This window comes from Kogia breviceps, chromosome 19, assembly GCF_026419965.1.
Source record: "Kogia breviceps isolate mKogBre1 chromosome 19, mKogBre1 haplotype 1, whole genome shotgun sequence".
Lineage (NCBI taxonomy): Eukaryota > Metazoa > Chordata > Mammalia > Artiodactyla > Physeteridae > Kogia > Kogia breviceps.
In genome coordinates this window covers 21,299,623-21,313,974 of record NC_081328.1, presented here as the reverse complement: position 1 = coordinate 21,313,974, position 14,352 = coordinate 21,299,623, and the positions used below count along the sequence as shown (strand labels likewise).

The 14,352-nt window shown below is 39.8% G+C and overlaps 1 protein-coding gene across 2 annotated transcripts in view; it reads left to right on the top strand.

Annotated features, from left to right (window-relative positions):
• Positions 1–9,850, top strand: part of USP32 (ubiquitin specific peptidase 32) — a 193,569-nt gene extending 183,719 nt beyond the window's left edge. For both annotated transcript variants that reach the window (XM_059047551.2, XM_059047552.2), the window contains exons 30-34: positions 4,028–4,219; positions 5,925–6,213; positions 7,917–8,341; positions 8,801–8,893; positions 9,512–9,850. In XM_059047551.2, the coding sequence (XP_058903534.1) occupies positions 4,028–4,219; positions 5,925–6,213; positions 7,917–8,341; positions 8,801–8,893; positions 9,512–9,685 (1,173 nt within the window). In that variant the 3' untranslated portion in view covers positions 9,686–9,850. The remainder of the gene's footprint in view (positions 1–4,027; positions 4,220–5,924; positions 6,214–7,916; positions 8,342–8,800; positions 8,894–9,511) is intronic.
• The last annotated feature ends 4,502 nt before the right edge of the window (positions 9,851–14,352 follow it).

Sequence of the window (14,352 nt, the reverse complement as noted above, 5' to 3'; positions counted from 1 at the left end):
GAAGTTATATTCTCTGGCCATGACATATCAAGCATGCCAGTCTCTCTGCCTGTTTATTACTTATTATTGAAGCTGCAGCATTTGGTAACCACTATTACTTAGCTCAGGTGCATTCCAGGGCTATAGCTGCTACCTTTAATGGGCATAGTGATCAGAAAATTAGAGAAAGAACTGAATGTTTCAAGACTGGGCACCTAAGAGCACATCTCCATGCCTGTTCTTCACACTTAGCATTCCTCTACTGCCACTCTGGCTGGAGCAGTTTTTAAATTTTGAAAATGTAACTTCCGAAAGAATACTACCTCCATATCTAAAAATGTTTGCCAAATATTGTTTGAAGGGTAGATTGACTAGATAGCTTGTGCATAGAGATATGAAGAATCTGGTTGAGATGTAAAAGCAACAGAATCAAAGGAGTTGTTTTAGTCACAGGAAGAGTAGTAGTGGCTTTTGCATTTATATGATTCTGGATGGAAATTTCCTTCACTGTTTGTTAAGGCATTCCCTTTAGATAAGTTAGTAACGAGAATTAACTTTTCTGTCTTTTTTTTTTTTTAAGTATAGTTGACTTACAATGTTGTGTTTCTGGTGTACAGCAAAGTGATTCTGTTATACATACATATATATTCTTTTTCATATTCTTTTCCATTATGGTTTATTACAGGGTACTGATTATAGTTCCCTGTGCTATATAATAGGATCTTGTTGTTTATCCATTCGCATATATAAATGCACGTATAATAGTTCTCATCTGCTAATCCCAAACTCCCAATCCAACCCTCCCCCACCCCCTTGGCAACCACAAGTCTGTTCTCTATGGACTTTTCTGTCTTTTTGTGCTATTGAGGAGTGGGGAAACTCCCAGTTCCAGACCAAATTCCCTGTTTGGATCCCCAAATATGCCCCCACACACCCTAAGACTCTCACTAGCCAAGGATGAGTACTATTTGTGGGTACTTGGCCAAATGAAAGATCATTGGGCTAAAGGAAGCTGAAGAGAAGTAGATGTTTTGGCAGATTATGCTCACTGTAGCAAGGTAATTCAATAACCTCACCCATGGTTACTTTGAAGAGGGAAAATTGTAGCAATTGAAAGAAAAATTCTTTTTTTTTTAACATCTTTATTGGAGTATAATTGCTTTACAATGATGTGTTAGTTTCTGCTTTACAACAGAAAGAAAGATTCTTAAATCTTCATCAGCACAAAGTCCAACAGGACATTATTGTGACAAGATACTCCAGTCAAAGATGAAGAATTATTTGGCTGTAAATCTCTTTCCCTTTTTAACAAACCCAGTGTGCAATCTGAAAAACTCTGGAGAACATCCTGCTTTATAGGAGGAGGGACCTACGTGACCTGTTAAATCTCATCCCACTTCCATTTGCAGTGGTACTCTTAGGATACCATGGAAACCAAGCTGCTGAGATATCCTTCCTTGTTGGGGAATGGGGCCACATGACTAATTTCTTCCTACATGTGGTTTCTGCATGTGCTTGTAGAGTCACGTAGACAAAGGAGATTCAAAACTGAGATTGTTGCCTGTATGTTTTATGGTTTTTATTCCAGTAATTCCCCTTTTAAGAGTTTATGCTAGGGAAATACTCTGTGATTTGCTGACAGATTTCATCATAACATTTGTTAGAATAGTAAAAAATTAGAAGCAACTTGTATTTGTCCCACATTAGAGGCATGTGGTATAGAAATTGGATAAAATATTATGCAGTCATTGAAAATGATTACTACCAGGAGTTTTTCCCGACATATAGAGAGAGAGATACTTATGATGTCTTGTAAAGATTTTTATAAAGCAAGGTATAAAATTGAAAAAAAAGATATAAAATTGCATACCTTGAAAAATCTCTTCATATAAAAAGGCAGAAGAAAATCTGCCAATATTTTGACAGTTTGCCTTTATATTAAGAATATAAAAGGTTTCCTGCCTTTTTACATTTTTCACTGCTTTCCAGAATTTCTACATGAATGTTTTATTTGGTAAGGAGGGGAAAATATAGGCAATTGTTCTTATTCTTTTTATTTTTCCCCTGTTTGGACCTCATATTCCTTAATAAAAAATTAAACTAGATAACTTCTCAGATCTCCCTCTTTTTCCAATAGTCTTATAATGTATGAAAGCTTATTATTTCATTCCTTTATGTTTTGGGCTAAGGATGAACTTTCAAGCAACTTAGATTAAAAAAAAAAAAAAGGAAGAGGGTGCCAATAATAATTTAGACTATTTGAATAATTGCAGAGGATCTGGGAATGGATCCCAAGAGGTAAATGGAATCTTTGTCATTTAGGGAAATTTTATTAATAAATAACAATTATTTTTGTCCACAGATACGTTTTTCATCCATCTCCTTCCTCCCTGTCTCCATCCAGCTCTGTAGCCTGTGTGTTCTATAGAAAATATAGTCAATAAAAATCAACATTCTTTACTTACTATAATTTGTGGTTGGCCATAAAGCATCCCTGGTAGAGATAATAATACAGATAATGTTTAACTGGCTGTGAGAAAAGAGACAGTACTATATGTAATACACCTCTTTTTCTCCTCTGATTCTAACTACCATGATACAGCATGTTTCCTTTTGAAGCATGTCAGTTTTTCCCTTGGATGACCAGCCCTAAAAATGATGAGAGTTAGTATCAGGAAAGAAGTCAAGGTCAAGCCATATTTCCCTTCCTAAAAAAGAAGAGATTTCCTCTAAGTTCCCCTTTTTAAATAAGCTCTTTAGAAATGGAGGGTGATGCAATGCTAAAACTCTTCATTGCATAATCAACCCCAACCTTGATAGTTTATAAAAACATTCATTTGACAGCCTGTGACTCAGCCATCTTCTCACGTAGGGAAAAAGTCACACCTGAAAACCTGTTCTAAACTGTGAGCTCAGGAAGGAAAACTTGAGGGAAATTCCCTCAGGCAAAGAGAACCAATTCACCTCCGGAAGGGAGGAGTAATAAGTGGGGTGAGGGATGTGCATGTGACCTTTGTCAAAAAGAGACGCATTCATTGTTGTACTCGTCATCCCGGCTCCACCCTGCGATGTGATCCCTGTGGAGCCTCAACAGTCATTCATAGTCATGCTATGTATGCCTCACCTGCCGTGGTTCTTGATTGCTTTTTAAGTGGCAGCCAAGAATTGGAGAGGGAAAAATCCTTCCTTTCTGTTGCATTCTAGGCCCCTCCTTGTCTCCTTCCTCCTGATTCCCACGCCACCTCCAACATACATCCTTGCACATCTACCCCCCTTTGCTCTCTCCTTCCTCATATTTACCTCCTCCTTGCTTCAAAGCATGCTGGTTAACAGGACCACAGAGGTTTGGGCAGGTATTAGGGGTACTGTCAGCAAAATCAGGCTTTTTTGAGCCTGCTGTTCCTTTTATTGCCATCTCAGATAGAAAGGCACCAAGGGGCAGGAGACAGATAATAATACACATGGTATTTTGTTAACTGTGTTATGTGGCATCAATATGCAAATGAGTTGTAGCCTTTGAGTTTTAATGCCCTGGGGATTGTCCTCTTAAGGTGAGCTTTTCTGTATCCTTTCTTATTTAATCCAGATCTGGCATCTGTGTTTCAGTGATATTATTTCTCCTAGCTTCTATAAAGCCTGCAGCATACTAATAATGTTCTGTGTCCCTGTTAAAAAATAAATGGCCTAATCTCAACACCCTGGCTTGAGAGCCAGTCCACATGTAAGCTGTTTTAGGATTTCAAATTGTAAAATAAACAGGCAATTCCTTGTTTATTTTTGTTTTTGTCATTTGGAAGCATGTAGAAATTTTCCCCCAAAAAGCTATGGTCATATAAATAGAAATTTGATCAAGGATGTTATTGATGTGATATTTGTGAATAAATGTACAAATGCCCCATTTGCTCAGACTCTACTTTGGGTTGTATTTTTTTCCTCACGTAAAGTAAATGAGGTTGAGTCAGCTAGAGGATGATGCATAGCAGGTGACCATTTTAAACTCCCTCCCTCCCACCCCTTCTCCCATCCCTCCTGTTCCCTCCACCTGCAGGTTGTAGATGAGCACGAGAGTGTGGAGCAGAGTCGGCGAGCACAGGCTGAGCCCATCAACCTGGACAGCTGTCTGCGTGCTTTCACCAGTGAGGAGGAGCTAGGGGAGAATGAGATGTACTACTGCTCCAAGTGTAAGACCCACTGCTTGGCAACCAAGAAGCTAGACCTCTGGAGGCTCCCCCCTATTCTGGTATGTTATAGTCCCCCCTCTGAGAGAGCAAGAGTCTAGCTTGAAGGAAAGAAGTGGGGAACAAATAAGAGTTTTTGAGAATAAGACCGTTCCTGCAGCAGTGTTTAAAACACATTTGCTGTTGCACACAGAGATGAATTGTACTACAGATATTTGCTAGTTTTGTCTCCTAAAGAGCATACAGCCTAGAAGGGGAGAGAAGTCATATAGACCAGTAACTGCATTAAGTGCAATATATGAGAAGTGCCACAAATGGTACAACCTGGTGAATTTAAACTTCAGGAAAAGGTGCAAGCACTCCTGGCTGAAGGGAGAGAGGAAGCTTTAGGCTTGTGCTTTATGGACTGCAGAAGAGAACAGAGGCCGAACCTCTGAGCCCGCTGTGCTTCATCACATGGCCACAACACGCTGCTGAATTAAATGTGTGGACACAAGTGCACTGGGGCTTACATATTCTTTCTGATTTGATGTACTTCTGCCTTCTCCATTCATGGATTAGGAGACTCTCCTGTTGCTTGTCAAGAAAGTTTGACGTGTCAATTCTTCCTATTCATTTAAGAAAGTTTTTTCCTTAAGGGAGGAAATCATATCAAATGTAAGGCACTGGTGTATTTTAACCAGACCTTGTGTGTATTTTTTGATTCATATCTTCTTCCTACTACTCTGTGAGACTGTGAATGTAGACCAGAACAACTTCCCAGGGAGGGATGCACAAGAAATTACTAATGCTGATTAGCTAGCTCCAGGGATGGGAAGCAGAGCCCAGGGACAGGCTTGGGAACAGGTAGGTGGGAAGGGAAAAGTTTTTATTTTTTTATTGAGGTATAGTTAACATGGAATTGAATTTATAGATTTTAAATGTCTAGTTTGATGAGTTTGACAATTATATATACTCATATAACCATCACATAAAACATATCATGAAGTATTGGCATTTGTAAAACTATGTTTTTGAGGTCTTTAAAGAATAATGAGAAAAAAAAATGACAAAAAAAAAAAAAAAAGAAGAATGAGGAGTAGGTGTTATGTTGAGAGCTTGGTGGGCTTCTGTTAAATCCACACACCAGCATGCCCCTTAGAAAGGGGTTCTCTTTATATAAACAGTAAATTATTAAGCATTTAGGGTAGAGGGAGCCACCCAAATATCTGTGCCCACAGTAGAGAGCATAATAACACTGTGTAAGGCTAGAGGAATTCACTGCTCTTGAAAAGAAAAAGAGAAGCCAAAAAAGAGAAGGGAGATTCTTATGCTCTTCAGGACAGTGAAACTCCGTGATAGCAACCAAAGGATGTGGTAAGAAGGAATAGGCCTCCTATTAGAGATTGGGTAAGTTTCATCTGTAAAAAACGCCTCCATTTTTCTTCAAAACATTCAGTATGTAGTATTCTGTCCTCATGAGTGTGTTTATGAATGGATCTTCTATGATATTGGAGAGAGGTAAAGGTCGGCGTGTGTCACAAGCCCAGAGAACATGCAAGTATAGGCTCTTAGGATATTGAAGGAAATTAGGAGGATTACCATGTTAGTCATATAGCTAAAGGGCAGTGGCCTGACTGTTAACTATGTTACATAATAAAATATATTCTTTTGGGGGAAAAAAAGTTATATTTTTGGAACATTTACGTGTATTAGACTTGGGGTTTTTTCATGTGTATTTTGTATCTTCAGAACTCTTTAATGCAACTGTTTTCTGTTCTTCTCCAGATTATTCATCTTAAGCGATTTCAATTTGTAAATGGGCGATGGATAAAATCACAGAAAATTGTTAAATTTCCTCGTGAGAGTTTTGACCCTAGTGCTTTTTTGGTGCCGAGAGACCCAGCTCTCTGTCAGCGTAAACCACTCACACCCCAGGGGGATGACCTCTCTGAGCCCAGGGTTCTGGCAGGAGAGGTGAAGAAAGTGGATGCTCAGAACTCAGCTGGGGAAGACAACATGCTCCTGAGCAAGAGCCCATCCTCACTCAGCGCGAACGTCATCAGCAGCCCTAAAGGTGAGGAGGCCTGGGGGACTTCATGGAGCCCAGACATCATTCTGCAAGGGGCTCTCCAGGGATCCCTCTAGGCTGCGTGTTTCCCTGTTTTCCACTCTGGAGCAACAGCTTGGTTGTACAAGGAACCTGTCTGAAATGTGACTTTTAGCAAGAAGCACAGCCTCGCTTAATCTATTTTCTCATTCATAAAATGAAGATAATACTAAGTTCACAGAGTGAGAAATTGATACATCAAGAGTAAAGCACTTTAGGACTTCCCTGGGTCCAGTTGTTAAGGCTTAGCACTTCCAGTGCAGGGGGCACGGGTTTGTTTAGTCCCTGGTCAGGGAACTAAGATCCCGCATGCTGTACTGCGTAGCCAAAAAAAACCCAAAAAACAAACAAAACATTTTAAAAAAGAAAAAGTAAAGAGCTTTACATAGCGCCTGACATTTGGTGATCATGAATGATAGTTGTCATCCTTGTTCCCTTACAGCAGAGGTTCTCAAAATATAGTCTGGGAACCCCTAGAGAGTCCCTGAGACCCCTTCTGGAGGATCAGAACTGTTTTCATAAAAATACTAAGTATTTGGGGGTTTCTTGGCGGTCCAGTTGTTAGGACTCAGCACTTTCTCTGCTGTGGCCCAAGGCTCAGTCCCTGGTCAGGAAGCTAAGATCCCACAAGCCACGCAGCAAGGCAAAAAAAAAAAGAAAAAGAAAAAAATACTAAGTATTTGCCTTTCCACTCTCATTCTCTCACAAGCAGAGTGAGAGCCAACAATATATGTGATATTGTCACTGAAATATATGCTTGTGTGGGACTTCCCTGGTGGTGCAGTGGTTAGGAATCCGTCTGCCAGTGCAGGGGACACGAGTTCGAGCCCTGGTCCGGGAAGATCCCACATGCCAAGGAACAACTAAGCCCGAGAGCCACAATTACTGAGCCTGCATGCCACAAGTACTGAAGCCCGCGTGCCTAGAGCCTGTGCTCTGCAACAAGAGAAGCCACCGCAATAAGAAGCCAGCACACTGCGAAGAAGAGGAGCCCCCACTTACCGCAACTAGAGAAGGCCTGCGTGCAGCAACAAAGACCCAATGCAGCCAAAAAATAATTAATTAATTAATTTAAAAAAGAAAGAAAAACATATGCTTGTGTATTGTGTTTTTCAAATTCCTCAGTTTTAATTTCTAGTATGGTAAATATTGATAGATAGAACTTACATAAACAAAAGTTCTAGAGGTCCTCAACAATTTTTAAGGGTATATAAGGGGGTGGGGAGCTGTTTATGGCCTGCTACTTTACAGGATTGTTGTGAGAGGTAGAGATAATAGAGTTCCCAATATCATGCCTAGCAATAGTAAGTGTTAATAATTGGTGATCGTATTTTTAATCTAATTTTACAAAGAAGAAGAATATGTATTTGTAAAACTCCTTAGTCTAATATTGTTTTGAACTGAATCTGTCCTAAATCATCTTTCTGCTATTTTCTAAGTCTGTACTTAGTTGTACTTCACATTTTCAGGACATTGCTGCCTTGAGGGGATTGGCGTTGAGGAAGACAAGAATGTAACTTACTGTCCACATAATGGGAATAAAGAGTAGCCAGTCAGGACGCCCCTGTCTTTACCTTTATGTGTACACTTGTGAAGTTGACTTCATAGTTAGCATTTGGTGGCTGGTTTAACTTGTGGCATTTGGATTTACCTTTTCTTCCCTTTCACAGGTTCACCTTCTTCATCAAGAAAAAGTGGAACCAGCTGTCCCTCCAGCAAAAACAGCAGCCCTAACAGCAGCCCTCGGACTACAGGGAGGAGCAAAGGGAGGCTCCGGCTACCCCAGATCGGCAGCAAAAATAAACTGTCATGTAGCAAGGAGAACTTGGATGCCAGCAGAGAGAACGGGGCTGGGCAAGTTTGTGAGCTGGCTGATGCCTTGAGCCGAGGGCACATGCTGGGGGGCAGCCAGCCTGAGCTGGGCACCCCGCAAGACCATGAAGTAGCTTTGGCCAATGGCTTCCTTTATGAGCATGAGGCATGTGGCAATGGCTACAGCAATGGTCAGTTTGAAAACCACAGTGAAGAAGATAGCACCGATGACCAAAGAGAAGATATTCATGTTAAGCCTATTTATAATCTATATGCAATTTCGGTAAGTGGTTTGTTGTATGTATTCAGAATGATCTGCACTTTCAGTGGCTTGTTGGCTCATCTTCATTCATTTGTTCATTCATTCATCATTTTTTCAGGGCCTGCTTATTTGCTGGGCATTGAGCTTGGTGATAGACAAAGTTAGCAGTAGGTATCTTGGCCTTTTGGGTAGAATCCAAGATGCTCAGTGTAATAAAGGGAACAGTCGTGTAATCATTATAACCGGAGTCACAGGTTCAAGTCATTCACAATTGTGTGTTTCTAAGGAATTTTTGCTTTCCAAAAATAATTACAACAATAAAATGGTAAGATTCAGAGTTTTAAAATTTTCAATTTTCCTCTTTGATTTGTTTTTGGAAGAAGGAAAACACTTTTTTTTCCCCAAAGTGTTTTCCTGATTGGATCCTAATACTGTGCCCTGTCAACTACTAATATACCTCCACTTTCTTCTCTCTTATAGTGCCATTCAGGAATTCTGGGCGGGGGCCATTACGTCACTTATGCCAAAAACCCAAACAGCAGGTGGTACTGTTACAATGACAGCAGCTGTAAGGTAAATATCCCCAATCTTTGAAAAAAAGAAACAAATGTCAACAGAACTGGAGGACATTTGTTGAAACAATGGACTCTCTCCTGAATAGGAAATAGTTATTGCTATTAGAATCAGGAAAAAAGAAAAAAAAAAATTCCTCTAAGGGAGAATCAGTATTAGATGCCTTCAGTATAAAGGAATAAAAGTGATATGCAGGGAATTCCCTGGTGGCACTCCAGTGGTTGGGGACTCGACGCCTTCACTGCAAGGGCCCGGGTTTGATCCCTGGTTGGGGTGGGGGGGTTATGCAGAGCAGAGAATGAAAACAATGAAGAGGAAGAAGGTATTGGTTATAAGAAAAATTTCTTATCTTTTGAGCTAGTAGAATTTGATGGGTTGTTTTGTTTCAGTTTTTGTCATTCTTTTGACTTGTCTATGGTATGAATATTTTCCTCAAAAAATCAAACATTGAAAATAATGGGTCTTATTTTAGGGACAGGTATGAGACAGCCAAAATATTAAGCTGACTGGAAGCAATCAGGTTTAGTAATTAAAGAGGGTTGGTCCTCCCTTCCCTGGTGAGGATTAAGAGCCAGCATAGTGATGGCTTTTTAGTTAAAGCCTTTCTTGCTCCTTCAGGAACTTCACCCTGATGAAATTGACACCGACTCTGCCTACATTCTTTTCTATGAGCAGCAGGGGATAGACTATGCACAATTTCTGCCAAAGATTGACGGCAAAAAGATGGCAGACACGAGCAGCATGGACGAAGACTTTGAGTCTGATTACAAAAAGTACTGTGTGTTACAGTAAAGCTACTACTCTGGCTGCTAGACAGGCTGGTGATGAGGGAGATGACTCCCTGTAGCTGACATTGGGCAAAAGCGTCGCTGAAAGGCAAGCTAAATGTGTAGTTATTTTATCCTGTGACCCTGAAGCACAAAATAAAAATCCTAATTAAAATAGCAGTTAACATAACAGTAGTATAATTTTGTTTGGAAGTGTCTCACACGAGCTCCCTGGTAGAGAACTTTCAGGCAGAGCCCACCATTAGCCTGTAAACAAAAGGGTTTGGCACCTGGGACCAAATAAGAACTAAGTTGTGCTTGTCCAGATATGAACAAACATGTAGCAAGTATAGTTTACCAATAATCATAACAGAATACTAAGAGTTTCCTTGGAGTCAAAGTAAAACAAAAAATTGTAGTGTTGTCTGGGGACGACATGACATGCTACCTCCTCTTTCCTGAAGTTTTATTCCACTGTAGTGACTGACACGATGGAGAAAGCAAGATCACAAAGGCGTGCGAAGGATTCTTACAGCATGGACACAGATTTTTTAATTTACTTTTTAAACCATTTTCGCACTCTTTCTATGTCTTTATTGCTTTTTGTTTTTGTTGTTGTGTTTGTGTTTGAGACACAACCAATCACTGGTGGTAGCAGAGGCATATATAAGTGGTAAGTCTGAAAGGGAGACTCTGTTAAGAGTTGCGTGCCTTCTACCCAGGGCCTTGGTTGGGAGACCCTGCAGAAAAGAAAAAAAAAAAAAAAAAAAAAGCATCCTGGGAGATCCAGCTAAAATAAAATAGCCCTCCAGATAGAGGTGGCCTACTTCAAGAGCCCTCAAAAATGTTTACCACCACTGCTGAGTATGGGAGGGGAGTTGCCAAAATTTGCACCATCTTTACATGCACTGTTGCACAAAGAGCTTCTGAGAGGGAAAGTGGCAACAAAGGTAGATGGTATTTTACAATTAGTGGTTGTTTGTTCTTTGTTTTGCACTTTAAAGAAAGAATATGTGCAAATGAACTTTTCAGAACTTGTTCATATTTGATGGCTATAAGGGCTATAAATTAACTTAATTGGGGTATTTTCCCCCATCATATTAAATTTAACAACAAAACACATCCCAAACATTGATAGTGTATAAGTATTTTTAATGAAATTGGTGGTTTTAGGAAGTAAACTTTTGTTTGCATGTCCATATACTTTTTTTATTTTGGTGTTTGTCCTTTTTATTTTTTTTACAGTTCACAGTAGTGGTCATCAAAAGTTATGTTTCTTTGCTCACTTCATTTTTTCCTTCAATAATTCAAGACTGGGGGGGCTTCCCTGGTGGCGCAGTGGTTGAGAGTCCGCCTGCCAATGCAGGGGACGTGGGTTCGTGCCCCGGTCCGGGAAGATCCCACATGCCGCGGAGCGGCTGGGCCCATGAGCCATGGCCGCTGGGCCTGCGTGTCCGGAGCCTGCTTTCCGCAAAGGGAGAGGCCACAACAGTGAGAGGCCCGTGTACCGCAAAAAAAAAAAAAAAAAAAAAAAAAATTCAAGACTGGAACAAAAGTATATAAATGTTATTTATTTCAGGCAACATTTTTTTCCTGTGTTGTTTTTAAATATGTATTCAAAGTAAATATTTCACTTTTTTTCAGTCTTTTTTTATTCATCTGGACCCTGGAAGCTGATTCTCATTAATTGTCATATTCCATTACCCTTCCTTCCTCATAGATAGTAGGTACCAATGTAATTAAGCATTTGTGTTCTGATATCTGAGGTCGGTTGCTGTCCACTTCTTCTCAGAGCATTTGGAAAGGTTGTCATAAATGGCTATCTAAGTTGAAACCCTGTTCAGAAGAAGACTATAATTGCAGGTAGGAAGGAGTGGCCTAAATGGTATAATGTGATAAAGTCAGACAAAATGCAGACTTTATAGTTTCATGATTTTCAATGTATAAAATCTGTCCATTCCTAACTGGACAAGTCCCACGAAAAAGTGGAAGATTTTAAAGAATTTCCTTACAGATGTTTTATTTAAGCAGGTAGCACAATCTACTAATGTTGTTTGATCTGTGTTGGTTATATTGGTTGTAATTAATTTTTTTAATTCATGATTAGCAGAAAATTTATTAAATTAACTAACTACATTCACTTTGTAAATTACTGTATAAAACTTGTTGACAATGCACTGACTTTAGAAAGATGTTCATGTACATAAATAGAGTGTAAATAAAATAGTGTTGATGTACTGAAATATGAACTGTATAAAAAAGTATTGGTAATTGTATATGGAGTGTAACTGTTTATCTGTAACTATTATCCAAACAAATTAAATACTGTGGCTGCATCTATGTGCTGTTTTTCCTCTATACAAGTAAAGGCAAGAAAGTCAAATTCTTTAGCCTTCCTCTCTGTGACCCTGTTTTAATTCTCCTAACTTGAATAATACCTACCTGACTTACAGAGTTGGAGGTTCTGTCTCTGAGGGAATGCAAGCTGTGTTGAAGGTAGAACAAGATACCTGCAGTGACCGGATAAATTGATTTAAATTTGGTTCACATCCCTGTTAGGAAATTGCTTCGAAGGCATTGAAGGGGTTGGGGAGAAGGGTGGCTTGCTGGTTTGGAACTGAGAATTGATAAAGGAGGTTTCGCAATAGTTTTCCTGCAGATTTAAGAGATAAGGTGAAGAGGCCGACTTCTTATTTGTATAATGCCTTGAGATGATCCTAGATTTCGAGGGGCCTCTGAGAAACCAGGGATATCCCTGGTTGTCGTTCTGGGAGATCTCCAGGGAGGCAGTTGACAGTGTTGAGAAGAGTCGAAGATTTAGAGTTATGGGTCCTTCACATTCAGTCCTATCTATTTACCTTTAAAATCAGAATACCTACCTCTGGGGCTTATTTAAGTAAATGAAGTATATAAATGCCTGACACAGTTTCTTGGGAAGTGCTCAGTGAATGTGAAATCCTACCCGCATGAGATCATTCCTATACAAGGAGGTTTTTGTATTCCCTTGCCGTACTGACTGACACTAAAAGAATTTCATAGCTCTCTGCTCACATTCTCCAAAAAACAGGAATACACATTAAAAATGTATAGAATGAAACATGTTGAATCAGCAGCAATAGTAGCTTGTTCAAGGAAACGAACAAACAGAAAAAGGATCAGAAAAGTCATCAAAAATGAAGCACAGCTTCCAAAGTGCAGTCTGTGTCTCTGGCTTTGTAAAAGACAACTTTGAATATCTTCATCTTTGTATCTCAAACATTGTTCCTGGCACATGGAAGGTAAATAATATACAAAATAAATAATATTTTAATGAATAAAAAGAGACAGTCTTGAAAAGGGACATCATATAGAGATGGGCAGGCATTTTATTTCTGGTTCCTGAATGGCCCTGTAAATTGAGAGTGGTCATCAGCCTCTGGCTAAGGAAGGCAGTTCAACATGGAATCTCCCTTCCACTTGGTGGCATTGCTCACTTATGGGTTCTTTTCTTAGTTGTAGATACCATTAAATTGGAGCAAATAGATGAATTGCCACATTTTCTCCAACTATTTTAAAGGTTGACTATAGAATTTTACTAGGCTAGAGCCAGAATGTACAGCCTAGGGAACAGAGATCCCAGCTTTCCTTGATGATGTACCACCAGGTTTCTTAGTATTGAAATCACAAGGTCAGAAACACACCTACGTCTATGATCAGAGACCCATACATGAGAGAGCAATAAAAAGAGGCTGACTTTAGGTTTGCCAAACTTCCTACCAGTGGAAAGCAAGGTAGTAAATAAGAGTGCAGGAGTTGCAAACTCAGAGACCTATAGGGACCAGGTTGGGAACAGAGTGTGAGAGAAGCTGGTCCAGCTGTGGATGTGAATGGGGAATAGTGGTGCGTTGTAGGGCACACATCCTTCTAAAGGCTCCATTTGTTGCCATGCAGGAACATGGGCCCCAGTGTTAGACCAAACCCTTTTTTTCCCCCCCTAAAGTGAAGCCAGAAATCCAGATATTTATATAAAATATCCAATTTAGACATGTTGGCAGGTTTGTTTTTTAATTTTTAAACGTTGTACTGTCCAAGTAAAACGTATTTGCAAGCCAGATACTAGCCACCACTTTTATGCCCTCTGGTAAGTAGAAAGATCATGGACTTGGAGAGATTCTAGGTCTTGCTATATTACAGCAACCGTGCACTAAAACAAGTTCTTCAGGCCCTCAGATTTCTCATGCCCAATGAGAATACCACTTTACTTCAAAGGATTATTATAAGGAATAGATAATGAATGTAAATAGGCACAGGCCCTGACACCTATTGGGTACTCAAATAATAGTATTCTTTCCCCACCTAGAGAAGCAGAACACAGGTATAACATAACAATAATGTTATGCTCAAGTTCATTACCAGTCAAGAAGCATACAGCTAACGACATATGAGCACATTCTAGGTACAGAGCTCTGTGCTAGATTCTCTGGGGGCAGCTGTTCCCAACGTGGCAATTCATGAGCATCATCAAAATCAACTAGGAGCTTGTTAAATGTGCTGATTCCAGAGTCCCACCCACATTGTCGTATTACATCTGTGCTCTGTGCCTATTGACACCCAGATTTATGAGATCATCTTCTCCCAAGCAGTCCAAGAATCTGCATTTTTTATTTATTTTATTTATTGTTGGCTGTGTTGGGTCCTCTGCTGTGCGCGGGC